The sequence below is a fragment of the Eptatretus burgeri genome, chromosome 15 (assembly GCF_056783735.1).
Source record: "Eptatretus burgeri isolate ZD-2024b chromosome 15, Ebu_testis_v1, whole genome shotgun sequence".
In the NCBI taxonomy this organism is placed as follows: domain Eukaryota; kingdom Metazoa; phylum Chordata; class Myxini; order Myxiniformes; family Myxinidae; genus Eptatretus; species Eptatretus burgeri.
Window position 1 is genome coordinate 14,505,742 of NC_140975.1, and position 26,854 is coordinate 14,532,595.

Consider the following 26,854-nt stretch of genomic DNA (forward strand, 5'->3'; position numbering starts at 1 on the left):
GTCACCACCTACCTCTGATGTGAGAGCACCACTGGCATTGTGTTTCCCCCTCAATGGGGGAAATTCCAATAATGTGGAAAATAATCAACAGTTATATCTGTAGCAATATCTCTGGGGTGGCAGGATGGCCTAGAGGTCTGCACACTTGCCTCGAAGCTGTCTAGCCTAGGTTGGAATCCTGACCCAACAATAAACTGTCATCCCAGTGTTTCACAGGAAGGGTCATTCATCAATGTGTGTGCCGTCCCTCAGATGGACATTAAGCAGTATTCTGTCTGCCAGCATTAGTTGGTGGATGTTAGAAATCCAACTGTTTCCTTCACAAAGTGTGGAGGACCTATCACCAGCATCCTGAACAAATTACATCTATGCCCCTTAGTTGGAGTGGTGGGAGTGGCGGTGGTAGTAGTTCAACATATTTTTGTTTGAGATAATACTGCACTCTTTATTTGTTTTCATTTCAATGTTTTGATGCTCCTTCTCCTGATCTTCCCTTCCTTAGATAGAGCGAGGAGGATCATGGAAGACTGCAATGTGTGAAAATCAGCAAGAAGTTCTGCATAGGAAATGGCTAGTTACAAAAGTCTGAGATTGCATATCTTGCCTTTATTCAATGTGATGTATATCATACTTAATACCTGTACATTAAAGAATTAGATAATGATTAAATCAAAAAAAATTACAACCCTCATCAAATTCATTGCGTATTGATGAGAAAAAGGATGTTGTGAGGCATGGCCGAGGGGATGACGAAGAATGAAAATGGAAGACAGTTTCGTGCAAATAAATATAAATATGCAAGAAACAATGAAAGAGAAAGCAAAATGTTGATGAAAAACTGAAACAAAGGGAAATCGTTCAGTGTAGAGGTGTTTCAGGTATTACCTACTAGTGTAGTAGTATGGAATGAGTCTGTTTCACTCCCCAAATATTCCTCTTTTGCAGGTTCACAAAATGACGACACGATCACCTTTCATCAAATGAGAATCCGTCCGGTCTGTTGTTATAAAGCACTGGCGATTGAGTGGTGTCCTTCAGCCATCTACTTCGCAACGACATATTCAATGTCCCCAATCATTCGCACCTTATTGTGAGATGGCTGGGGAAAGCTTTTGGTTTAAGTCTTCGGGCCAAAAGCTGGTTTTAGACATGTGATGTCAACTGGCTGGCCAGGGCTGATGTTCAACTGGAGTTTGATTGGGCAAGAATTTGTAATTTGTAATCTGTGCTTGGTGCCGGAGATAGCTCGCCCACTCTTCCCTTATTCTGATCTTTAACATGCACCAACAACCTGTTCGGGCAGACAGGAGTACTCGGGTAAACGTCCATCTGATAGACAGCACACTTAGTGTAATAGTGTGCAGGCGAAGCACCAATCCAAATACTTTAAAATCTGATCAGTAATCGAACCGAGACGAGTCAGCTCAAGGGGAAGTGTACCACATCCGCACTAGTTGGCCATAACCTTCATGAAACATGTGGCTATCACTCATCTTTCCCATCAAAACGATTCCATCGTCCCCAAAGGTCTTCCACATATTAACAGATAATTGTTTGTTTGAGTTGTTGTGCAAACGTCCGAGTTTATTGTGAATCATGCACTGCAGTTGACCTTTTCCCCAACACTGTTGTTTTTCCCAAAGTGAGGAATTTTGTTTCAACCATTCCACAGTTTTCACGGTGAAGCTGTCGTTTGTGCCGACCTGGCTAAATTCTTCCTGCTCACCTTCATGTTATAAAATATAATTACCTCCACCACCGAAGGTGCATGGAGGTTATGTTTTCACCCCTGTCTGTCTGTGGACAAAATATCTCAAAAAGTTGCAGACGAAATTCGGTGGAGAGCTTGGGTATGTAACATGGACAAAATGATTGGATTTCGGTGAAGATTCGAATCTGGATCTGGATCTGAGAATTTTTTTTACATTGATTTTTCATTATTATGTGATCGCGGCTAAAAACGACATACAGCAGGATCTCTTAAAATGTTGTGGACGGATTCGGACTTAACTTGATAGGCAGGTTGGGTATGTAACAAGGAAGAATTGATTCCATTTCGGTGAAGTTCCGAATCCAGATCATGATCAGACAATTTTTAAAATGACTTTTTCACAACTTGCTGGATGAGTTGGTTCGATGACAAGAACAAGCCGATTAAATTTTAGTTCAGGTCCGAATGCAGATCCCACCTGTCAGCGGGAAACAAAACGTAAACTAATCAACCTGGTGGAAGTATGCGCTCTACCAAGTGCCCTTCTAGTTAAAATCGGCTTGAGTTCAAATGATAATCATTTATTTTTTCCACCCCACTTATGAAATAATGAAATTAAAGTCCTCAACAGAAGCCATATTCGCCATCAACCATCTGCTCAAGTTCGTGTCTCAGTTAGAGCAGAGCACGTGATCCTTATCAAATGGAGCCTTTATGTCTGATATACGAGGTGATATTCAAAGTGCAACTATCCTGATTGGATTATAGGAAACGCTGGTATGGCCTCGATCCGATTTCCAAATCAAATCCAAACAACTCTCTGTGATAAGAGTTCTATCGGTTGAGTAATACCTGGCACATCATGGAACTACTGATCGCTTGGAGACACGGGAGGGTATACAGTATCATTGTTTGTAACTTTGAGCTGGCAGGATAGTTTAGCCCTTGAGGAATGTTGTCCACATTCAACTCGGAGCTGTTCCAGCCTAAGGTTTAATCCCGACCCAGGTATAAGCTGCCATCCTGGTGTTTCGCAGGCAAGGCGAGACATCAATGTGTGCACCGTTCATCGCATGGAGGTTAAGCTGGAGTTCAGTCCCCAGCTTGTAATGTAATCAAAACATCATCGTTCCAAAAATGTCATGTCATCCTCACAGATGCCATTTTACCGGAGGGGGATAGTGCGGAGGATATACAGCTGTGGATGTAGTGCGGAGTCCTGGGGCAGTTGTTACTTGCACCCGGCAATCAAAACTATGGAACAAAGCTACGGCTACCAATTAATGGGGTCTGTAAGAATGAAAAAGGTTGAAGTCCAGATGCAACACTCAGGACTGGACAAATAAAAAACTGGACAGAACTGGAAAGATCTGCTGAAAGAACTACCGTGAATGAATCTCAATCTCCCAATGAACCCGCTCTGATTCATGTTATATTTTTGGCTCCATTTCGTCTCCATCAACCAAATTGAGTTTGTTCTCCATGTATTATTTTGTCATGGTTTATCAATATTTTAAATAGGTTTCGGGAATACTTCAATAGGTACACTAGTGTGGTTAAGATATTAATTATTACCCTGCGCACACAAAGCAAAAAGTGGGGTTAAGCAATTGACTCGCTTTGTCTCTCTGTTTGTCTGTCTACAAACATCAGTTTATGATTGAGAAACAACTTAATTTCAATGGAATGATATATTTTGAACATGAATCGGAAACCAAAGTGTACGCTGTGGCTTAGCAGGACTTTAACTCTGATTTCATCCCAATCGCACAGGATGCGCAGAGGAGTGAGATTTTTTTTTTACTCTGCCTGTCTGGCAGTCAAACCAAATTGAAAATCATTCCAAACAGGAAACTTTCTGTTTTAAATGACCTCATAAAGGTCACAAACAACATGCATGAGTAACTAATGTGACGTGGTAACTAAGGTGGTATAAAAGACGCTGCATCAATGGCGGTAAACTTACCAAAAAAAAAATGTGTTTTTTGTACAATCTTCCAAATATTAATTATATTCCAACTGAATTGTTTACTTGAACATTGTAGAACACAAATCGCCTTTTTGGCACTTTCAAAAACATTCCGTTTAGCAGTATTTGGACAAAACATTTTGGCATTTTGCATCATCTCAACCAATCAGATTTGCTGCGAGCAGACCCCACCCATATCCTTGTTTCTCAAGATTGCACGGGGGTAAGGTGTTCCATGAACTCTCCCGTTGGACTTGTGTTTATTACTGAAGAAGATTAAAATTTTAATGTACAGCTAGTGGACAAAAAAAATGGTAAAACCTGGGAAAATAAGGGATGCCAAGTATATTTAAAGCAATGGCTTCCACACATGAGTAACATCCCATCATGCTTAGGGTCATGTATAAAACTGCTGCACAGGCTTGGTTGCCGATAATTATGGCTACAATAGGAGACCGCAGTGACTTTGAAAGAGGGGGTGATTGTTGGGTCGTGTTTGGTAGGAGCTTCAGTGACAAAGACAGCTCAACTTGCTGATGTTTCACAAGCAACAGTGTCAAAGGTGATGTCGGCATGGAACTCCGAGGGAAAGACATCATTAGCAAAGGGCAACATTGGGCGGAAGCACATACTACAGGATCGTGATATCCATGCATTAATTTGAAGTGAAAGCCAAAGTAGGCGAGCAAATACAGATCAATTGACTGGAAATGTCAACCTGTGGTGCGAGCAGCCAGTTTCATCAAAACTGGTCCACTGAGAACTCCACAGAGCGGGATACCATAGTTGGGTTGCAGTACACAAACCACTCATCATACCTGGAAATGCAGATTTGTGATTCCAGTGATGCAAAGAGCACAAGCAATGGAATTCCAAGCAGTGGAGAAATGTGATGTGGTCACATGAATCATCCTTCATGATGTTCTTGACAAATGGAGGAGTGCATGTGTGGCACCAACCTAAAGAACTCTCCAATCCTGAGTGTTTGGTTCCAACAGTGATGGGTTCTGGTGGTTGTGGAATGATGTGGGGTGTATTTTCCTGCCATGGGTTTGGTGCAGTCATTCCCTTAGAAGGCAAGGTCGCTACTTAATGGCACTGAGTATATTGATCATCTTTACCCCATGTTGCAGCATTTATTTCCCGCCAATAAGAGGGGTGTCTTCCAGAATGACAATGCCCCCATCCACAGAGCACGTGTGGCCACCCAATAGTTTAATGAGCATGATACTTATGTTATCCATATGTCATGGCATTCTCAGTCACCAGATCTGAACCCAAAAGAGCATTTATGGGATATTCTGGAAGGACGCCCAAGACAGCGTTTTCCACCTCCCTCAAGCAGGTGTGAGTTGATTGATTTTCTCATGGAAGAATGGTGCCACATCCCTCCTGGAGAATTCCAGACGCTGGTGGATTCTATATGCAACTGCACATACAGGCCATACCGGCCGCATGTGGTGTCCCAACGCCATTTTAAATGACTTTACATTGGTGTTTCCATTTTTTTTGTCCAATACCTGGAAGTCAATTACATGTTTTTTTTTAAGGAACTTGTCCTTATATTGTTGATAACCAATACCCACAAGCACGTTTCCTATTTCAATGCATGTGTTGAAAATTTAGATTTCAGTGAGTGAGATGACAAAGCAAAGTTATAAATAAAATGGAAGATCAAGTTTGAACTATCCTGGTTTCTTACATTAAAGGGTTTTTTTGAGTATTTTGAGTTTTACCAATAAAGCGTTATCATCAGTATTATGAGTTTAAAATCTGTGCTTTCCTTTCAGTCTAACACATTCATCAATCATCAAATGGTGGATATGAGTAGGGTAAGAATACTGATTCTGGCTCACTTTTCCCCATGTAAATGAATGGGGGATTTTCAGCGATTTATATTTTTTTTCCCTAAAAATAAATCCCCTTTTTATCCCAAGGTATATTTATTTGTCTCCCCTTTTAACTTGGAGGTTGAACCTCATTGAATTGAACACCTGGGGGTTGAACAGCTCACTCATTGAACCTATAAAGATTTGTTCATTCTTAAATTCCTTCAATAGTTTAATTTTCTTTGCACAATAATCCCCATCTAAAATATTGACAAACAAAACATTTGAATCTTTATATTTTTTAAGATACCCCATTTGTGCCATTACGAAATGATAAACTTCTCTTAATGCTCTTGTTTGACCACCTCCTGAGCCACATATCATTTTGAGATTATAGTAAATTGTTTTTTCATTGTTCAATTGATAACCATCAAAGTTTTCAGTCCATTCAAGGATATTCATTTTTTTCTTTACATCCTCTAACTTACTAGTTTTTAAATTAATTCGCTTATTTGTTTTATTTACCTTTGTTTTAGTTATTTTTTCAATAAGACTTATTTGATATTTTTCACATTCATTATGTTTTCCATTTATATACCAAGACTGAGATTTTCTCCACTCTTTAGTTTGATTAATACTTGGTTTAACCATTTATATATTGTGAAAAAAACGTGTAGACCTTAAAAACCCTAACCCATCTTCCCATCGTTAAAACATAATCTATTTTATACACTCTATCATACAATATCCATATGGAACACAATCTATTCCATTATCTAAAATAAATCTCTTATCATCAAAGGCTCCTAATGCCTTTTTATTTACTTCTTCACTATATATGTTATGTTTATAACTTCTTATTGTATTCATTTTCCTATATTCTTCTTTCTTATTCATCAAACAATTATAATAATTTCTAAAAGTTATTGATTTCTTTATTACATATTTCTTTATTCCCTTTAACCTCTTATCAATCTGTTCACCATACTTATAAGCATATGCCTTTGCTCTCAATCCAATAAACTCACTCATTACTTTTTCCACCCAACTCATCCTTAAACTTACCAATAACCTTTTCATTCTTTTTGGAAAATAACTCACTCTTCTTGCTGAAATTACTTGTATCATATACTCCAATATTTTCTTCATATCTTCATAAACATCATCAGTTTTTATATCTAGGATAAAACTATCAGTATCCATATACAACAATGAAACATTTTCACCATACTCTTTCTTTAAGTCATTATACAAATAATCATACATCAATATCTTTGATAAATCAAGAACTGCTGTTCCAATATAAATTGGTTTATCCATTACAATACTTTCCTTTTTCATATGAATTGCAGAAAAGTTCTCTGAAAAAACCTCTTCTCTCTCAAAACTTGGTTTATTTATCAATCTCGAAGCTTCTTTCCAAGATGTTGCGAATCTAATGTTTTGCCTGTTTCTAACATTTTCCATAGTCTTTCCAAATACAGCATTATTCATTAATTTATAAAAGTCCCCTTCAAATTTTACTTTTGTATTTGCTCTCATATCTGTATTGAATTGAATATACTTTTTCACCCAAGGACTTTGTTTAAATTTTAAAACTCTATGAATTTTAGCTACTCTCAATCCTTCTCTCAAAAACTGTTTTAAGCTTCTCTGATGCAAACATATCCCTCTTTATCATAGAATGTTGTTAATAACTTTTCTGTTGATTTACCTTTAATATTAAAACTTTTATGATAATCACTTAACCATTCTTTCTTTGGAGTTTCTTTCTCACATGCAAAAGGAAGATCTTTATGCTTATTATGAAGATCACTCGGGTACCTCAAATCAACTTCAAAATAATAACCTTCTTCTTCGTCATTCAATTCCTCTTGAGAAGAAATAACAATATTCATCAAAGCCTTTTCATAATTCTTTTCTTCCACCCACTCTAATTTACCATAAGGTAGAGATTGAGACATTGCCCATCCATACAAATTATTAGCATCAAAATACATCAAATAATTACTATCTTTTTCACTATCATAATTTGGAAGATATTTATTATTTGCTTTAGCATATCTTTTTGAACATACTTGTGATATTCCACCTCTCTTGGACTTCTCAATCATCAAAAGCATATCCACATCACTGATTAAATCTATATCTTGTTTTGTCATTTTCAACATTGCACTCCAAGCTAAACCAGGAGCTGTGAAATAGTGGGCAGGATCTAATCCATAACAATTTTTATTATGACAGAGTGATCTAAAAGCTTCAAACACATCAGCTAACAATAAAACATCTGTTTTTAGATATAAATCGTGATATTCTCCAAGGTTCTTTATCTTAAATATTTTCCATATTTCTTGTGCGTGTTTATATTCCTTATCACTTATCTCTTCTTCATAAAGGTTATTATAGAAACTTTCTTTTGAAGGAAGTTGTGTTTCTTTAAATCTCATAAATGAATCCATATAATCATAAGGATAAATTCCCTTACTTGTAAGAATTTTCTCTTTACTTTGAATTTCATTCCTTGTTTGAATTTCCTCTCTCGTAAGAATTCCTTCTTTAATCAAAATTTCATCTTTAATCTGAATTTCCTCTTTAGTTCGAATTTTCTTTATAATTAGAATTTCATCTTCAGTTACAATTTCCTCTTTACTTTGAATTCTCTCTTTAATCTGAATTTCCTCTTGAGTGAGAATTTCCTCTTTTGGAAAGAATGAATTAAGATTTGGAAAAGAGTCCGTGGAGCTTAGATTTGATGCGAGGTAGGCTAGTGGTGTTCCCATAAACTTGTAAGAATCTAAAAACCTAATACGAGTTAAAGGTTTTGTGAATATCATTTTTGAAAATGAAATATACTTTTGACTTGTGTTTGTTATAGCAGAAATATTCCCTGGTGTTTTTGAAAGTTCATTTATAAATAGATGTGTATCATAGTTGGCGCTGTTGTGAAGAAAGACTGGAATAAAAGAAGGTAATTTATAATTAAGATTACAACAGGAATGAGCGGGACCTCTATATTTACCAGTAAGATGACAATGGTCTCTAACTTTAAACTCCTTAATTTCCCCCTCACAAATATGACAGATATTGTTCATTCTAAATTCTAATTTTTCTTCTTTGGTTAATTTCATCGGTTCATTTGTTTCTTTCATTAATTTAGTGAGTCTTATACAATCCTTTTCTAATCGTTTTACAAACTCTTGTGAAGCATTTTTTCCACGATAATGTTCAAGTTTGTTATACTTTTCTCCAACAGATGATTTGATATAATAACAAAAACCACAAGGAATATGTTTTTGATATTTATTTGTATATGGTTCTTTTGGATTAGGAGAAGCAGTATTTATCTTTTTTAAGGATACATTCAAAATCAGCGTATATCACAAATGGGTGCATGATAGATTTATTATAATCTTCAAAATAAATCTTTCACCAGGTTTAGGCATTGTAATTACAGCTGATTTATGATTACTACAATATTTTGAATGTTGTTCTAATCGTTCTTTGTATGAAATGAATTAAGACATAAACACAAGGATATATTTTGTTTGCTGTTCTGAATACCTGAGAAGAGATTAATCTTGATAAATTATTGATGTATGTGTAATGTGAATTCTTTCCAACACTAAAATATAAAAGGTCAATGTGTGTTTCTTCATTTTTATAGTTGTTTGAAATTTTTAATATTTGAACTTTGTTTGTATCCGTTAATCCATATACATTAATAGAAAGATTATTCTTTTTCTCAAATTTAGGAATATCTGTTAATGGCATTGGGAATTTAAAATCTTTAATGTCTAAGGTATTCTCATATTTCATATATTGTTTTACTCTTTCTGAATTACATTTTGGTGGATGTAAGTGAGCAAGAACAGACCAGAGAAAACATTTATTATCATTGTTCTTAATATTAACAACTGCCTTCTTTAGTTTTATTTCTTTTGGTAATTCAATATAAGAAGAAGCTTTAAGAGGGTTTGATTTTAGAATGTGTATATCTAAAGATGATTTTTTAATATTGAATCCACTTCCCTACCACTGTATTATCAACATCCTCCTCTTGTCTTGATAGTTCTTCATAAATCCCACTATTCAAAAAATCTTGAAATGATGTTATAAAATGAAGATCTGTTCTCATATAAGGAGTTTGTTCTTCATCTTGTCTTTTCATATTCATTTTCACTCCCATATAAAACTTTAAAGTTTTTATTTCTTTTAATGTCTTTTTAATAAATTTTTCAACATCGGGTTTCACTATTTCAATTGATTCAGCTATTGATGATGGACCGGGTTCTCCAAATTGAAAAATCCTTATTTTTATATGCCCTTTAAATGCCTCATCAGTGTTTTTAATATAATAGTCTCCTTTACTTTAAACTCATTTTTTTTTGTGTTTTTGTGATTGAAGATGTTGATTATAACTACTCTTCAAAACATCCTTTGAACAGATATCACAATGTTTTCTTTCCAACTCAAGAGGAGATATTTGATGAAATAGATTAAATGTGTGTTTGTTGGTTCGGAGGTGTTTTCTATAATGTTTATATTCGTGATTACAAACATCGCAGTACGTTATTATTCACCATATTTATAGAATAAAACTTTGCTTAAACTAAAATTTTCTTGATGAAAATTTCGTTTAATTATAGGTGAATCTGTGCTTAAAAACATTTTATCCTCCAACTTTTTCACTTAATAAATACAATGTTTCAAGACACAAAGACAAGTTTCAATCAATCTCTTCATCTGTTAAAGATACTGAGAAATATGTCAAGGATGTAAAATTGAACAAAGATAAATATAACAACTATTGGATAAAACTATTATGGTAAATAATATGAGTTCTTCAATTTCCTTCAGTGGAAGGGCTTTTAGTATACCTGGTAGAACATCAATTAAAGTATCTCTAACAAAAGTTTCTCCTCTCCTTCTAGTAATATATTCAAAACTAGAAAAAGCAATGAAACAAGAAAAAAGTATCAAAGAACAAAAACCTTATGGATGAAGCTTTAGAAAGAAAAGATAAGACCATCTGTAATATGCAAGGAGAAATTTGTATTTTTTTCAACAACCCTAAAGATGTAAATCTTGATGAAATAAAGGATGTTAATATATCAGGTGAAATGACATTTAGTTCAATAGTAGTTAACGATAATTTTAAAATTACCTTTAATATAAAAAATGTTGTCGCTGAATCTGATAATGAAAAAGTATATCGATATCGATGGTAATATACAACTGAAAGTATAGATGAATTTCAGTTTAAGTAAAGTTTTACTTTATAAATATGCTAGACTTTCCTGATTCTCCATATGACAAATTTGAGAATTGTCCTGCGTGTGAAAGACAGGGATTAAACACAGAGTCAAAAGCCTATAAACAATGTATATTCTGTGATTATCTTCTAATTAATGATAATAAAAAATATAAAAGGAAAATAATTTTTTTAGATTTACTCGAAAAATTAATTACTTTCCAAGATTGATTACAGAAATTAATGTAAAGTATGAGGATGATAACACACCTTTCCTTACAAGGGAAGAAACTGAGCGTATAAGAGAAATGTTCAAAGGATTGTTGTTGTATATTATGGATGGAGGTAATTTTGAGGGAAATATCAACACAAGATATTGTATAAATAAAATAATGGATTATCTTGGAATTAAACCTGAACTTAGGATAAAATATAGAGTTTCTAAAAAGCCAATAATAAATTAAATAACCTGTTTTTCAAATATATAAATGAATGATTTTTTACCTATTTGGGAAAATAAGATAAAATTTAACAACCATAAAAATCTCCCAAATTCATTAAGATGTCTCATAGTTGGTTCAAGTGGATGTGGAAAAAACCTGCTTACTTTTAAAAATGCTCCTCACTCCCAACTTTTTAGATTATGATAATTTAATAATTTTCACAAAGTCGAGTTTTCAACCAGAGTATCAACTACTCTCACAAGGTTTTAATGCTGGTCTTCAAAAAGAAGATATAATAGGTTTATTTAAACGTCAAAAAAACCTAAATGATTATAACATTGAAGATATAATTCAACTATTTTGTGATACACAGAGATGTAAAAAGAAATCAAATCTTATAACTTGTATTCTTAGTGATAATACGGATGATATACCGTCTCCCAAGATTTGGATAAATCAAAAAAGAACCTCGTTATCTTTGATGATTGTGTTAATGAGAGAAACCAAACGGTAATGGACAGCTACTACACAAGAGGAGACATTCTTCTTGTAATTGTATTTATCTTAGTCAATCGTACTTTCAACTTCCTCGTCGTTCCATCAGAAACAATGCTAATACTTTTATTTTATTCAAGTTAAATTCAATAGATATCAATAATTTTGGAGAGATAATTGTTCTACATTATGTAGTAAAAAGAAATTTGAGGATTATATGAAGCACACGACTGAAAAATATAAATATATTGTTGTGAAACAAGATGAGATATTAAGGGATATATTTTTTGTTTTATAAACAATTACATATATAAATGACAACTATTATTATAAATCTTGTGGGTAAATCTGCTTCTGGAAAAACTTTCATAAATCAAGGTTCTTGTGTAGTACAAATGAGAATATTGTAAATTTACTTAAAAAACACCCCGTGATACGCATTGTATCAACAACAACTAGAGCAATAAGACCTGGAGAAGTAAAAGGTGAAGATTATCACTATATTTCAGTGGAGGAACATATGCGATTGAGGAATGAAGGACAAATATTTGAGGAGGTTTCTCTTGGTACAACAAAATATTCACATTGTAAGAGTGAGTTAAAGAAACTAAAATCTGGTGGTGTTGGGATATTAGAAACTAATCCAGAAGGAGCAGAGACAAATTATTAAATATCTGAGCGGAGTGAAGATTTTATCATTCGGTTTTGATGTTGATGAAGAAACTCAACACAAAGCGTATGAAAAGTAGAGATGCAAGGATTAGTGAAGAAGAAATTACAACTCGCATTAATGTTAATAAAGAATTTGATGAAATATTTAAAGAAAAGGATTTATTTGAACACATCTACTTGAATGATGAAGAAAAGGAAAATTTCCCTGTTGATCTTTACAATTCATTAAATGATATTTTACAATAAATAAATGGATACAAAAGAAAGAGCAAGAAGATTTAAGGAACATCAAGAGTTGGTTTCAAAAGTTGTAAAACAACAGGAAGACATAAAGAAGAAACGCAGACAGAAACTAACGGGAGAAGAAGCATTTGAAAAAAAACAAGAGAAATTTTTTAAACCACTTTTAAAAACTTCCCAAGAAAAAATGAAAGATGTTTCCACAGTTCCCACAGTAGAATATACTCCTAGAAAGCTTCAAATGTTAAAAGATTTCAGTCAAATGACGGAGGAAGAATTAGAGCATTTAGGAGAATTAGAATATGATGATGAAGGTTTATTTCAACAACTGGAAGAGATTAATCAAGCCGCTGATTATATTGTGAATGCTGTTCAAAACAATGAATATACAGCGGATTCAAAAACCAAAGCAGGACTCATTCCAACAGAACAACCAGCAATATTTCATCTTGTTCAAGAAAAGGTATTGATATTTAATGATGAATTAAGGTTCTTAAGTTCTGCTCAACCCCTGTTAAACTAACTCCGAGATTAATGTTTCTTCTCACAAAGATGGAAGACAAGGTTCAACTGTGAGGGATGAATCAAAGTATATTGATAAACCATTGGATATGGAAAATAATGATGATAGAGTATATATTGATTTGCTGAACACTCTAAATTATAAGGTTATTCTTTCTGGTAAAAGTAGGAAGAATGAGAAGGAGAAACACATTATTCAGGCTTTAAGTATCCTTGGTTCAGGTATTAGTTTTCTTCCAAATGACCCATCGCAATTAGTTAATAGACTGTTATTGTTGTTCGGCAGTAAGAAGGCTGGAAATAACAATTGTTTTAATGAAGCATCAGCCATTTTAGACCAGTTGATGAACATGAAAATAATTAATAAATCTCAATATAAAGACATTTTATCTCATATTAAATAAGATGAGAAGCACAATCCTGAGTTTTAATTTCACAACAAGCGACCACACATCTTCATTCCCATACCCACTACAACTTGACACAACAAAAGAATATGAGGCATCTTTATTGTCCATGGAGACTTATAATACCTTATTTAATATAACCGAGAAAAATGACAAGTTTAGTTATAATCCGGAAGTGGATACAAAAAGCGATAACAGTCTCACCGGAGCATACGAGATTTCTCAAATATCTTCGAAATTGCTCGTCTTATGAAAGAACAGGGTGATGAACCAAAAAATATTGTTATAAACATTCAAAAACATACTTCAAAATCAACGATTAAAGTTAAAAATAACTACAAGGTTGATTTCACAATTGATAATTCATTTAGAGAGTTATTAGGTTTCTCCTCAAAAAGATTGAAACTAATGGGACGTTTTACAGTGATAATGTCATTCAAATATCCTCAGGAATAAATTCGGTGTTAATTCACTGTGATTTGATTGATGGTGCTTATAATGATGGATTAAAAACAAATACAATATTTTCATTCAGCGCATACTCAACCCCAATTGGTTATAAATTCAATATGGAGCCTAAAAATTTGGTTTATCTACCTGTGTCAGGAAAAACCATACACAGAGTAAATTTTAGGATAACCGACCAAGATAATCGTGTGATCTCTTTTAATGGAGAAGTTATATCCATCAGAATTCACCTACGTGAAGTTTTTCAATAAATAAATACGATGGTTATTGTGAGGAAGCACGAGTTGGGAAAATATAAAATAATTACAGGGGATGGGATGTTCCTTTCCCCGTACTACAAGGGTGAAGGTATGTATCTTGGTAGAGGATACTATAAACCTAAGAGACAAAGGGTGTTGGACATCAATTTAGAGGAGATGGGATAATTGATACTCTCATGGGTATTGGTTCAACTATTCTTAAACATAAAGACCTAATTGGTTCAACTGCTTCTGCTGTGGGAAATGTAGCAGGTGCTGTAAAGAGTATAAAAGATGCTCAGAAAGAATCTCATAAATTACAAGCAATAAAAGAAATTAAGAAAGGTAAAACTCAGTTGTCCCCCAAGAACGACAGAAAATAATTCAAATACTTGGATCAGGGTTTCAAAAGTTTTAACATCTTTTTTCCTAAATAAATACAAGTATGGAAGCAATTGATAGTATCTATGATTTGGATGATACTATTATTATCTCAAACTCCACTAAAAAAGAAGATTACTTCAAGGTAAATGCAATAACTGGAACAGACTGGAATACAAATGGTACAAAAAGTTTTGAAATAAATAATCAACAAACCTATTTGAATCTCTCCGAAAGTTTCTTGTTGTGTAAATTTAAATTCACTAAGGCTGGGAATAACACAAACGCTACACTTGTAAATGATTTCTTCTGGAAAATGTTTGATAGTGTGCGATTGTATATTAGACGACAAGAAGTTGAAGCGGTTGATTATGTCTCTGCTGTATCTGAAATGATGAAATTTACACTCTATACATTCAGTGATAGAATGGGAAAGGGGTCTGTCGAAGGTTTTATTCCTGATATGTCAACGGGAACAAACACAGACCCTGGGTATACTCAAAGGAAAGGAATGTATAATGATGATACAAAAGCAGAAAATAGTTTTACTGTGGCAGTTCCTCTTAAAGGTATATTTGGATTTTGTGATTATGATAAAGTTCTGTATGGTCTTAAAATTAGATTTCAACTACAAAGGAATGATAATGAAAATAGATTGCTTTTTGGTGTTGGTAATGCTTTTGTTGATGAGAATAAATTTGTAATTGAGGAGATGAGTTGGTATATCAGTGAATATACTTCTAATCTTAAAACAGAAGAGATGTTGAATCGAAGACTTAACTCAAAAAAACCACTCAGTGTATCATACCTCAAAAGAAGATGTCAACACGTTAAACTCAATCAAACTACTTACACGTGGAATTTGGGTGTTCTGGAAGGAAAGCCACGATATCTGTGGATGATTTTTAAAAAGCCAGATGGTGATACTGCGACTGATAAGAATAATGCATTGAGTGATAATGCTAAGGTGAAACAACTTCGCGTTTCTCTAGATGGAACATTTTATCCACGAGATAGATTGGAAATTAATTGGGAAAAAAATGATTTTGCTGAAGCATACAAGTCTTACCAAAAGGTGTGTGAAAGTAATGGAAATAAAGAACCTATTTTGGATATGACAGCATTTAAAAGTTTGTATACAATCTATACGTTTGACCTGAGCGCTCAAAAAGAAACTATAAAGTCTAATCAGTGGATACTTCCCTATACATTGAAAGAGGAGAGAGTGAAGAAGTTGATACATATTGTTTGCTTTTGGAAGAAACAGAATTGCAGATTAATACAGATAATGGTGTGATGATTAGTCTCACATAATTTTTTGTTAAATAAATGAGTGGCAAAGTACCAACTGGGGTATATGTTAATCAAATCAATCTTCATAAACTATCATCTTGTGTTCAAAATCAAAAGCATGTACGATTAACGTTAATACAATTCAGAGAAAAGGAGCAGTAAGAATTGATGTTTTGCTCACAAGAGAACAGGTTAAAATCTTGAATGACACTGGCTCACTTAAAATTAAAATGACAAAACCAATGTTGAAAAAATATTCAATAAGAGAGACGAGTGGAGGATTTCTCCCATTTCTAATTCCTTTATTTGCTGGTTTAAGTGCGGTTGGAGCATTGACGGGTGGTATTTCAACAGCGGTCAAAACTGCCAACGAAAGGAAGGCTCAACTCCAGGCTCAAAAGAATTGGAAAGACATAACAAAGAGTTGGAGAAACAAATTAGTGGAAGTGGTGTAATTGTAGATTTTGCTGAAAAACTTGAAGGTCTGCCTGATAAAGCGAGATTGTTAGTTGGAGATATGCTTTCTTCTATAGCACAAGCAGGTGTAAAATTAACGAAAAGAGGTAATGGATTATATCTTTCTAATAAATAAATGAGCATTGATGAGTGGTTGAAAGAATTTGGAAAGAATACAACATCAAATTTACAACTTGTCAAATATTGTAAGAAATTAAAAATTCATAATGTGGTTATTTGTATGAGAGATGAATTAACAAATGTGTCGAAACATACAAAGAATATTATTATGAACTTAGAAGATAATGATGGGAACGGTTCTCATTGGGTTTGTATTTTTAATAGTCAAGACAAATATTATTTTGATAGTTTTGGTCTTCCACCACCTGTTGAAGTCATAAAATTCTTACAGAATGGTGTTTATCAAACATTTCAAGTCCAAGAATTAAATTCCAAGTGTTGTGGTCAATTATGTCTATATGTGTTATTTCAACTCAACAAAAATAAAAAATTTTATGATATTATTTTTAATCTAATATAAATGACTTATGTTGGTAAAGATGGTTCTATCTTTGGTGTATCTCAAGAACTGGATATTGATTTATCAAATTATTATACAAAGGCACAGGCTGAACGATATAAATATAATATAAACAAAAATATTAACATGAAAAATGCTTATAAATTAAAAAATTATCCAAGCCCGACTGACGCGAATGACTTGGTGAGATTAAGCGATTTATCACAATATACATACTTAAATAAAACGGCTGTGTATTCTAAAGATACAGAAGTGTTGATATTATCTCCAGGTCATACAGAATTCACAGTTCGAATTAAAATAAATTTTTATAAAGAAGAGGCGTATCGTTTGTATGAGAATAGAACAATGGGGGTATGATATGAATGATTTAGAATTATAATTGGTCATTTAAAATTAACCTCGAAGACCTGGAACAATTAAATCAGTCTCGTAAGGAAGAATATTATCCACTTGGTATCGAGAATGAGTTTTGTGGAGCCACGATTAGTAAACAACAAATAAAAAGAATTTAATAAGGGTAAATATAATAATGGTTTTGCCCTTGTTTATCTCATGAAAACAGAAAAACAGGATTATATATAATAAGTAAGGAAATACAAAATGATTTAACTATGGGAAGATGGGGAGGTGTTTCGTGCCATAATATTATTCTAACATATATTTCTAATACATAAATGACAGCAAGAAGGCTTCAAGAAAATTATCATTTCTGTGTTCAAGCATACCTTCAAGAAAAGGGTATTCGGTATTTTAATAAATATGTTCTACAACATAAGAATGAGGTATTTTCAATAAAAGATTGGCATTATGCTGATGTTGATAAACCAACAACTTTAGATTTAATTAGAATGTTAAATAATGAAAAAATTATAAGGTTAAGAAAAGGTAAAGGCTCTTTTAGAAATTCAAAGAAATTTTATTGGTATCCTGTTGTAAAAAAAAATTATTTTGGATACAGGAATAACAAGAAATCCTGATGAATATATGTATAATATTCTATGGGGTGTAAACGATTCAAGTATAGTAAGGGATGAGGAAGGAGTTGAAGAAGAGAGGGAAGAGGAGGAGGAAAGGAGGAGGAGGAGAGAGAGAAGGAGGAAAGAGAGAAGAGAGAGAGAATGAATAAATATCAAAATATGGAAACCAGTGAGATTCAAAAAAGAATAGAGGTATTAAAGAAATTAACTTATCTCACCAGAGAGGAATACAAAGAATTAAAAAAGCTATTTGCAATACTTTCGACAAGACTATCGACATCGAGAAGACATGTATTTTAATTCAAGTTTTTTCTTAAATAAATGGAGGAGAGAGTGAAGGCATTTCTAAGGATTCTTTATGTTTTAAAAATTAAGATTCAAATGTGCATGTTGGAAACTAAAAAGGTTTTTGCACTCTGCAGAAATTTTTCTCATAAATAAATGAGTTATTGTCTCAAATGTAAAAAAGAAAACTAATACTAAAAATATTTCATATATTAAAAGTAAAAATAACAGGGTTATACAAAAGGTATATATTCGGTGTGTGGTTCAAAAAAAATCAATTTATCTCCAAACACAAACTCGGAGGAGATATACAAAAGTTTTTATCAGGAAGTAAATTTACAACTACTGGAATACCAGGGAATTACATCTTCCAGGGTATTCTTTCTGTGGTCCAGGCACAAACTTGGATAAAAGATTAGATGAGGCAGACAATCCTAAATCCTGGAGTAAACCAATCAATAGAGTTGATGAAGTGTGCATGAGACACGATATTGATTATGGGAATACCACAACGTTGGAAGAAAAGCATGAAGCCGATAGAGAAATGTTATATAATTTGTCTCTGATACAAAATCCAACCTTGAGAGAAAAAGTTGATAGGTTCATCGTGAAGAAGATGATTAGTGCTAAATTGAAACTTGGACTTGGAAATTCAAAAAACTTATAGGCTCTAATGATGTCATTAAGACTGAAGAGCAATTAAGTGATGAATTACATAAACCAATATTCACAAAGTTTCAGAGAAGGAAAGTTTATTCCAAGGAAGTTGATTATATCTGGTCTGCTGATTTGATTGAACTCAATAATGATAAGGGGTACAAGTATGCTTTTAACCGTTATTGATTTGAGGAGTAGATATCGTGGGTTGTCCCTTTAAAAACAAAACAGGTAATACTCTTATGTTAGCTTTTCAACAGATATTTAATAAAAGTAAGAGAAAACCTAAGAAATTGTGGACTGATGAGGGTAGAGAGTTTTATAACAAGACATTTATGAATTTTTTAAAAAATAACAGTATTACATTATACAGTACCTTTAATGAAGGGAAGGCAGTTGTTGTTGAGCGTTTTAATCGTACCTTAAAAGAGAGACTATATAAAAAAATTCACACAACTCGGTTCACAACAATGGTTATCTTTTATTCAGGATATTGTGGATAAGTATAATGACACGATTCACACGTCAACGAATATGAAGCCATCAGAAACATTTACAAAATTAAAATATGAAAAAGAGATTAATGTCAGAAAACCTAAGTTCAAAGTTGGTGATATCGTAAGAATATATAGGTGGAAATCTCATTTTGAAAAGGGTTTTACTGAACGATGGACGAAAGAACTTTTTAAAATTGTTGATGTAATAGATACAGTTCCTTGGACTTATAAAATATATGATTTGGAAGGGAAGAGATTTTAGGTTCATTTTATTCACAGGAATTACAAAAGACAAAACTAAGCAGATAATACACCTTTGTGGACACTAGAAAGGGACAAGTCCGAGGTGTATAACAGTATATAATGTGTGTCAAGGGGTGGACGTTCTTACATCTGTGAACCCCAAACACAGAATCCTCAACTGAATAGTCAAGGCTTAACTTTTGTTTGTGTGTGTGTGTGTGTGCAAGGGGAGCAATAGGTTGGCGCTTCACTCCCTCCTACTATACACCGTTGTGGACACTCGAGGGCCAAGTCCGAGGTGTATAACAGTATATAATGTGTGTCAAGGGGTGGACGTTCTTACATCTGTGAACCCCAAACACAGAATCCTCAACTGAATAGTCAAGGCTTAACTTTTGTTTGTGTGTGTGTGTGTGTGCAATGGGAGCAATAGGTTGGCGCTTCACTCCCTCCTACTATACACCGTTGTGGACACTCGAGGGCCAAGTCCGAGGTGTATAACAGTATATAATGTGTGTCAAGGGGTGGGACGTTCTTACATCTGTGAACCCCAAACACAGAATCCTCAACTGAATAGTCAAGGCTTAACTTTTGTTTGTTGATGTGTATGTGTGTGTGTCCCAACCCTCACATTCAAAATCTCAACCCCAACCCTCACATTCAAAATCTCAACCCCAACTCAATCCTCGCCCAACACAATGTCTTTTTCAAAATGAGATTTCCACCTATATATATATATTTTTACGTTTTTTTTTCTTCTTCCAATTCTGTCTTTTAAGGCTTTCAGGTTTGATGACGTAGAAAGGGGGAGTAAGCCTGCACTTTCTTCCCAGAACGAACAATGTATATATATATATATTTTTTCTCTTCTTCCAATTCTGTCTTTTAAGGCTTTCAGGTTTGATGACGTAAAAAGGGGGAGTAAGCCTGCACTTTCTTCCCAGAACTTTCTTGATCTTGCTCCCATCAAGCACCATCCGACAAAGAACTACATCGATAGGTTTAGATCCTAAAGAGTGATAGCAACTCCAAAAGTCTCCAAAATATAAATAAATAAAATAATAATAATAATAAATAAATAAATAAATAAATAAAAGCCCCCAAAAAAGTTTCAAGTGTCCAACATAAACCCAACTTTCCAAGTCTTCAAGGTATAACCACATTCCCGTTGAGTTTCCAAGATATGTATCACATTGTGAGTTATCAATCCAGAACCCACATTTCAAGTATTCAAAGTAAAACCAACTTACAAAGTCTCTTAAGGATAACTCATTTACTGATTAATTCAAAATTTGTGAGTCATCAAGGTAGGACCCATATTTAGAACCATCTTGGCAGAACCCTTTTCCTGAGTCTCCAAGGTAGTTATTTAAACCATCAAGGCAGAACTCATTTACTGATTTTTTCAAAATTTGTGAGTCTCCAAGGTAGGCCCCATATTTAGAACCATCTTGGCAGAACCCTTTTCCTGAGTCTCTCAGGTAGTTATTTAAACCATCAAGGCAGAACTCATTTACTGATTTTTCAAAATTTGTGAGTCTCCAAGGTAGGCCCCATATTTAGAACCATCTTGGCAGAACCCTTTTCCTGAGTCTCCAAGGTAGTTATTTAAACCATCAAGGCAGAACTCATTTACTGATTTTTTCAAAATTTGTGAGTCTCCAAGGTAGGCCCCATATTTAGAACCATCTTGGCAGAACCCTTTCCTGAGTCTCAAGGTAGTTATTTAAACCATCAAGGCAGAACTCATTTACTGATTTTTTCAAAATTTGTGAGTCTCAAGGTAAAACTTGTATTCTGGCTCATCAAGGTATAACTTGTTCAGTGGGTATTGTCTTGATAACTCACAATGAGTACTATTGCTGTAAAACTCTTTTTCAGGATTTTGCTGGTCTCCAAGGTATAACTCTTTGGATTTGGGTCATCAAGGACGAACTCGTTCTGTGGGTCTTGGTCGCTCATAAGGTCTTCAACCAAGCCAACAATTTCGCCCCAAGTTGTAGCAAAAGCAGTATTTTCATTTCGTATTTCATACACAATTTCCTGTGAGAAAATAATAATGTATTAATTAAGTTATTTAATTATTAAATGAGTATGCTTCAATCAAAGTTTGAAAATAGGAAAATAAAAAATCTTACCTCAATAGATAAGAGGTTTGAATCCAGTTCATCAACTTGAAGGTTTAGTTCCATAGAAGACAGAGAGTTCCAAGGAACACCAAAGTCATCCACTCAAGGTCTTCAACCAAGCCAACAATTTCCCCCCAAGTTGTAGCAAAAGCAGTATTTTCAGATACAATTTCCTGTGAGAGAAAATAATAATGTATTAATTAAGTTATTTAATTATTAAATGAGTATGCTTCAATCAAAGTTTGAAAATAGGAAAATAAAAAATCTTACCTCAATAGATAAGAGGTTTGAATCCAGTTCATCAACTTGAAGGTTTAGTTCCATAGAAGACAGAGAGTTTGAGACAAGCACACAGAACACCATTGCCAGCAAGAACAAATGTTTAAAATGGAGCCTGGGTTTGAAGCTTTTTATAGAGAAAGACTGGTGGGTGTGGTTTCCTTTGGAAATTCCCTGGGCAAGCCTAGGCAAGCCTTCATTGGGAAATTTTTCAAAACCATAACATCCTGTAATTTTCTAGTGATTTCTTTGTGAGTCAGAGATGAACTGGAAATGATGTAAGTGGGCGGGGCTTAGCAAAAGTAGGCGGAGCTTAGGAAAAGTGGGCGTGGCTTAGAAAAATACCTTATGAAAAGTGGGCGGAGCTTAGCAAAAGTGGGCGGGGCTTAGGAAAAGTGGGCGTGGCTTAGAAAAAATACCTTATGAAAAGTGGGCGGAGCTTAGCAAAAGTGGGCGGAGCTTAGGAAAAGTGGGCGTGGCTTAGAAAAATTACCTTATGAAAAGTGGGCGGGGCTTAACAAAAGTGGGCGGGGCTTAGCAAAAGTGGGCGGGGCTTATTGAATACCTTGTGGAAAGTGGGCGGGGCTTAACAAAAGTGGGCGGGGCTTAAAGAAAAGTGGGCGGGGCTTAACAAAAAATAACCTGTGGCTCAGGAGGTGGCCAAACAAGAGCATTAAGAGAAGTTTATCATTTCGTAATGGCACAAATGGGGTATCTTAAAAAATATAAAGATTCAAATGTTTTGTTTGTCAATATTTTAGATGGGGATTATTGTGCAAAGAAAATTAAACTATTGAAGGAATTTAAGAATGAACAAATCTTTATAGGTTCAATGAGTGAGCTGTTCAACCCCCAGGTGTTCAATTCAATGAGGTTCAACCTCCAAGTTAAAAGGGGAGACAAATAAATATACCTTGGGATAAAAAGGGGATTTATTTTTAGGGAAAAAAAATATAAATCGCTGAAAATCCCCCATTCATTTACATGGGGAAAAGTGAGCCAGAATCAGTATTCTTACCCTACTGATATGTATTCACAGGAGTGTGAACAGGATATCGTATTTCATAGATTTTTTTTTGTCTTTGATCTGAAATAAATATATGGGAAAACTAGTGTATGTAATCCAACCTGCTCTGGCATGTTGTCATGGCTCAAACTGCAAGTTACTCAGAATGACCTCTTCTTCCACTCCACCACGACTACCAAGCTTACGGGTTGGAGTGAGATGTGTGCATGATATAAATAATAATTTTTATTATTATACATTGTTTTATTTGTCCAATCATTCATCACCGATTCAGATTCAGAATTGTTTGCAAAATTATTTCTTCTCAAATAGAAATAAATTGCTTTAAAACACATTGTGCTCATACAGTCTGTTCGGTGGACGATGTACAGCTCAGTAGGAATAAACAATGTACTGTACACATAAGATCCAACTCCCTTCATTCTCCATCTCTCCATCTCTCCATCTCCCTCTCTCTCTCCCTGTAAACATTAACCAGAATCAGTCACTCATACAGCTGAAGCAACGTGAAAAATATCCCATCATGTCATCTTGGTTTATGATTTACTAAGGAGTGACCACAGACGCAGGCAACAGAGACTGGGGTCCACATAAATAGAGAACTTGAGAGGACTATTGAGGGTCATTGCTCTCCCTCCTTCCCTCTCTCTCTCCCTCACACACTTACTCATACTCAAACACAAATATACAAATCTCTCTAAATTGCAAAATGAAGAAACTTGTCAAATTGTGCGCATTCTTCATTTTTGGCTTTCCAGCCATTTCAAGGTATGTTTTCTTCCTTTAATGCTGATGCAAGAAGTAAGGAAACCTTCCTCGAGGGAGATTTGTACCACGGGTAGGATAAAACATCTGTGCTATATGATTACCTCCGCCACCGAAGGTGGAAGGAGGTTATGTTTTCACCCTGTCTGCCTGTTTGTTTATCTCTTTGTTTGTCTGTTTGTTTGTTTGTTTGTTTGGCTGTTTGGCTGTCTGTTTGTTTGTTTGGCTGTTTGTGTGCAGAATATCAAAAAGTTGTTGACAGATTTGGATAGAATTTGGTGGACAGGTTTTGTGTGTGACAAGGATGAAATTATAAGATTTAGGTGAAGATCTAAATACGGATCCAGATCCGATAATTTCTTAAGTGATTCTTCACCATTGAGAGGTCAGGATAAATTAATATATAGCACGATATCTGAAAAAGTTGTCGATGGATTCGGACGAAACTTAGTGGACATGTTGGGTGGTATGGCAAGGACGAATCGATTCGATTTTGTTGAAGATCCGAATGCAGATCCTGATACGATTTTTTTTTAATTCCTCGAGGGATTCTTCACCATTGAAAGATTGGGCCAAAAACGATATATCGTGTCGCATGATATTTCAAAAATGTATTGGCCCCAAGATGTTCCAATGGATCAGGCATTGTGTGGCGGAGGGAGTTAAGCAATTTACCCTTCTAGTTGAACCTGTTTCGAGCTTGCATAACGCAACAGTCCATCACATATCAAAATGGGGTCGAATTTGATAATTTCCTTCGCTGTTCTGATCACAAAGTACAAAAAGCCATTTGTGTAACTTTTTCTTTCAATAATGTTGTATCATTTAGCATGTCAGTTTGTTAAGATTTTAATTTTCAATGTACGGTGTCTCAATAAAATATTCACGACAGTGCATGAAGAAACTCTAAGATTTGATGTCCAACAGGATAAGTCAGAGGTAGTTCACCTTTGAGCTATGTTGTCTCCCTTCGATTCCCGACCTGAGTATGAACTACATTAATTGGTGGCATGTTGTATAAAGTGTGTCGTCTCTTGGATGGATGTAATGATTATTGTCTCATCTGCGAGCATTAGATAGTTTATACAATAAAGATCCCTCGGTGTCATTCATTAATAGTAGGCAGGTTATCATCGACACTCTGAACAAATTACTAATTACTGCCAAAATCATGTTCAGTGTCAGTCGTACTAGCAGTATATAATAGTATTGGAGGAACAAGGAAATCTTTTTGATCTGAGAAACTTTTGAAAAATCCATGTTCACCTCAAAATGGCTGAACCTTTGTGGAAATATTACTAGTTACCCTGAGCATGTGAAACGAAAAGTGGGGTTAAACAATTAGTTTACTTCTGTCTGTCTGTCTGTCTGTCTACATATATCAGTTTATGATCGAGGAACAACTTAATTTCAGTTTAATGTGATATTTTGAACACGAATTGGAAAATGAACCTGTAGTTTTTTTTTTTTTTACACTACTTTGGCTCTGGCACATGCACAGAGAGGAGCGAGATAAGTTTCTTCCTCCTGGCTGCCTGTCTGGCAGTGAAACAAGATTGAAAATCATTCCAAACAGGAAACACTGTTTTTAAGGACGTCATAAAGGACACATACAACAGACACGATTAACTAATGTAATGTGTTTTTAAACAAGGTGATGACAATTGACGTTGCAACAATGGTGGTAAACTTCTAAGAAAAAAATTATATGACCTTTAAAATCCTCATTTAATTTCAATTGAACTATATACTCGAAAACTCGAGAGCACAAATCACCTTTTTCCCACTTTACAACCCTTCTGTTTCGCAGTACGTGGACAAAACATTCGGGCACGTTACCCAATGAAATTAGCTGCTTGTACTCCGCTTTCATATCCTTGTTTGTTCTGTGTTTTGTCTGTAAATTACAAATCTTCAATGCCACATATATACGATTCATATAAAAGCTTTGATAACTTATTTTTTACTCATACTGGTTTCATTATCTCTGTATGATTGTTCCCAACATCACCTGCAAATAGTTTGACTTCATTATTATCTGGATATTTATTCACAGTGTTTCCCCTCCATGGATTCCCACTAAAAGTCCAGTTCACGATATTGGTGAGTAATAGTGTGTTTATGATATGCATTGTTCAGTCTATCACAAAGTACGTCAATTATTGGCAACATTTTCTCCCCTTTGAGAACTTGGCTGTCTGTGAGCGTTTTACTTCTGTTCAGGTGGCCAACTGGACAGGTGTTCCATTCAAGGAATCGAGGCAGCCATTAAAACAGAAGACACCACATACATCTTCAAAGGTACCACTCCTTGTGTGAATGTCATCACAGGAAATCTCATTATAATCATCATAATCAACTTTATCTCTGTAGTAACATGCAGAGGTCTTGGAATATACATATATTATGTTTTGGATTCGGGGTTCGAGGCTCGCCATGAGGGGAAGCGCTCTGGTCCTGATGCTGCCAGGCACAGATAACTCTGCTCACCGGCAGGTTGCTAAGCAACCACGAACGCTGATTGGTACTACTGCCAATCCAGGCCGGGGTACACTACTTCGCATGATACTTTACCTGTGGATGGCCAAATCAACTGGGGCTTGTGCCCTCAGCACACACTCACTGTACTGCTGAGCAATACAATGGGTGTGCGCTGGCTAACAAGAGCAAATTCGGTGTAGCAGAACTTGGTGTGGCTAAGCTAATATGTTTACCATGCTGGACCAATGAAGGAAAAGATGAAACCAGCTGGGTTCATTGATAACAAAAGCAATTTATTCCAAGTTGTGTGGGCGAGGAAAAGTCATGCGGCAGAGTGAAGGGTTTTATTCACAAGTGTACGGAAGGGAAAAGCAAGAATTCATGGGTGCGGCAAAAGAAATGCAATTATTATTTTCAAAAAGAAAGACACTGAGCAGAGCTAACCCGAAATAAATAACTTCTCCAATCATATAGTGTGCGATACGTCACAGGTGCCAGCAGACATGCACCCAAGGAAACCAGAGATAGCCGGAAAGAAGAGAAGCAGTTGAGGTGTAAGCATCCTCGTTGTACCTGGCACAATCGATGGACGTA

At 34.7% G+C, this 26,854-nt stretch overlaps 2 protein-coding genes and 1 long non-coding RNA gene across 5 annotated transcripts in view; 2 read left to right on the top strand and 1 right to left on the bottom strand.

The window, feature by feature from the left end:
- Positions 1–696, top strand: part of LOC147011580 (adhesion G protein-coupled receptor G2-like) — a 65,337-nt gene extending 64,641 nt beyond the window's left edge. For all 3 annotated transcript variants that reach the window (XM_085858342.1, XM_085858343.1, XM_085858344.1), the window contains exon 22: positions 503–696. The gene's annotated coding sequence lies outside the window, so the exon portion shown is untranslated. The remainder of the gene's footprint in view (positions 1–502) is intronic.
- Positions 697–21,494: 20,798 nt separating this feature from the next.
- Positions 21,495–23,014, bottom strand: LOC147011582 (uncharacterized). Its single transcript, XR_015051552.1, has 3 exons — positions 21,979–23,014; positions 21,718–21,881; positions 21,495–21,622 (listed from the first exon to the last, which is right to left on the bottom strand). It is a non-coding gene; the product is annotated as an uncharacterized LOC147011582 (long non-coding RNA).
- A 584-nt stretch (positions 23,015–23,598) lies between these two features.
- HPX (hemopexin) overlaps positions 23,599–26,854 on the top strand; it is a 34,800-nt gene continuing 31,544 nt past the window's right edge. The window contains exons 1-3 of the mRNA XM_085856269.1: positions 23,599–23,782; positions 25,836–25,882; positions 26,003–26,080. Coding sequence (XP_085712395.1) covers positions 23,724–23,782; positions 25,836–25,882; positions 26,003–26,080 — 184 coding nt within the window. The 5' untranslated portion in view covers positions 23,599–23,723. The remainder of the gene's footprint in view (positions 23,783–25,835; positions 25,883–26,002; positions 26,081–26,854) is intronic.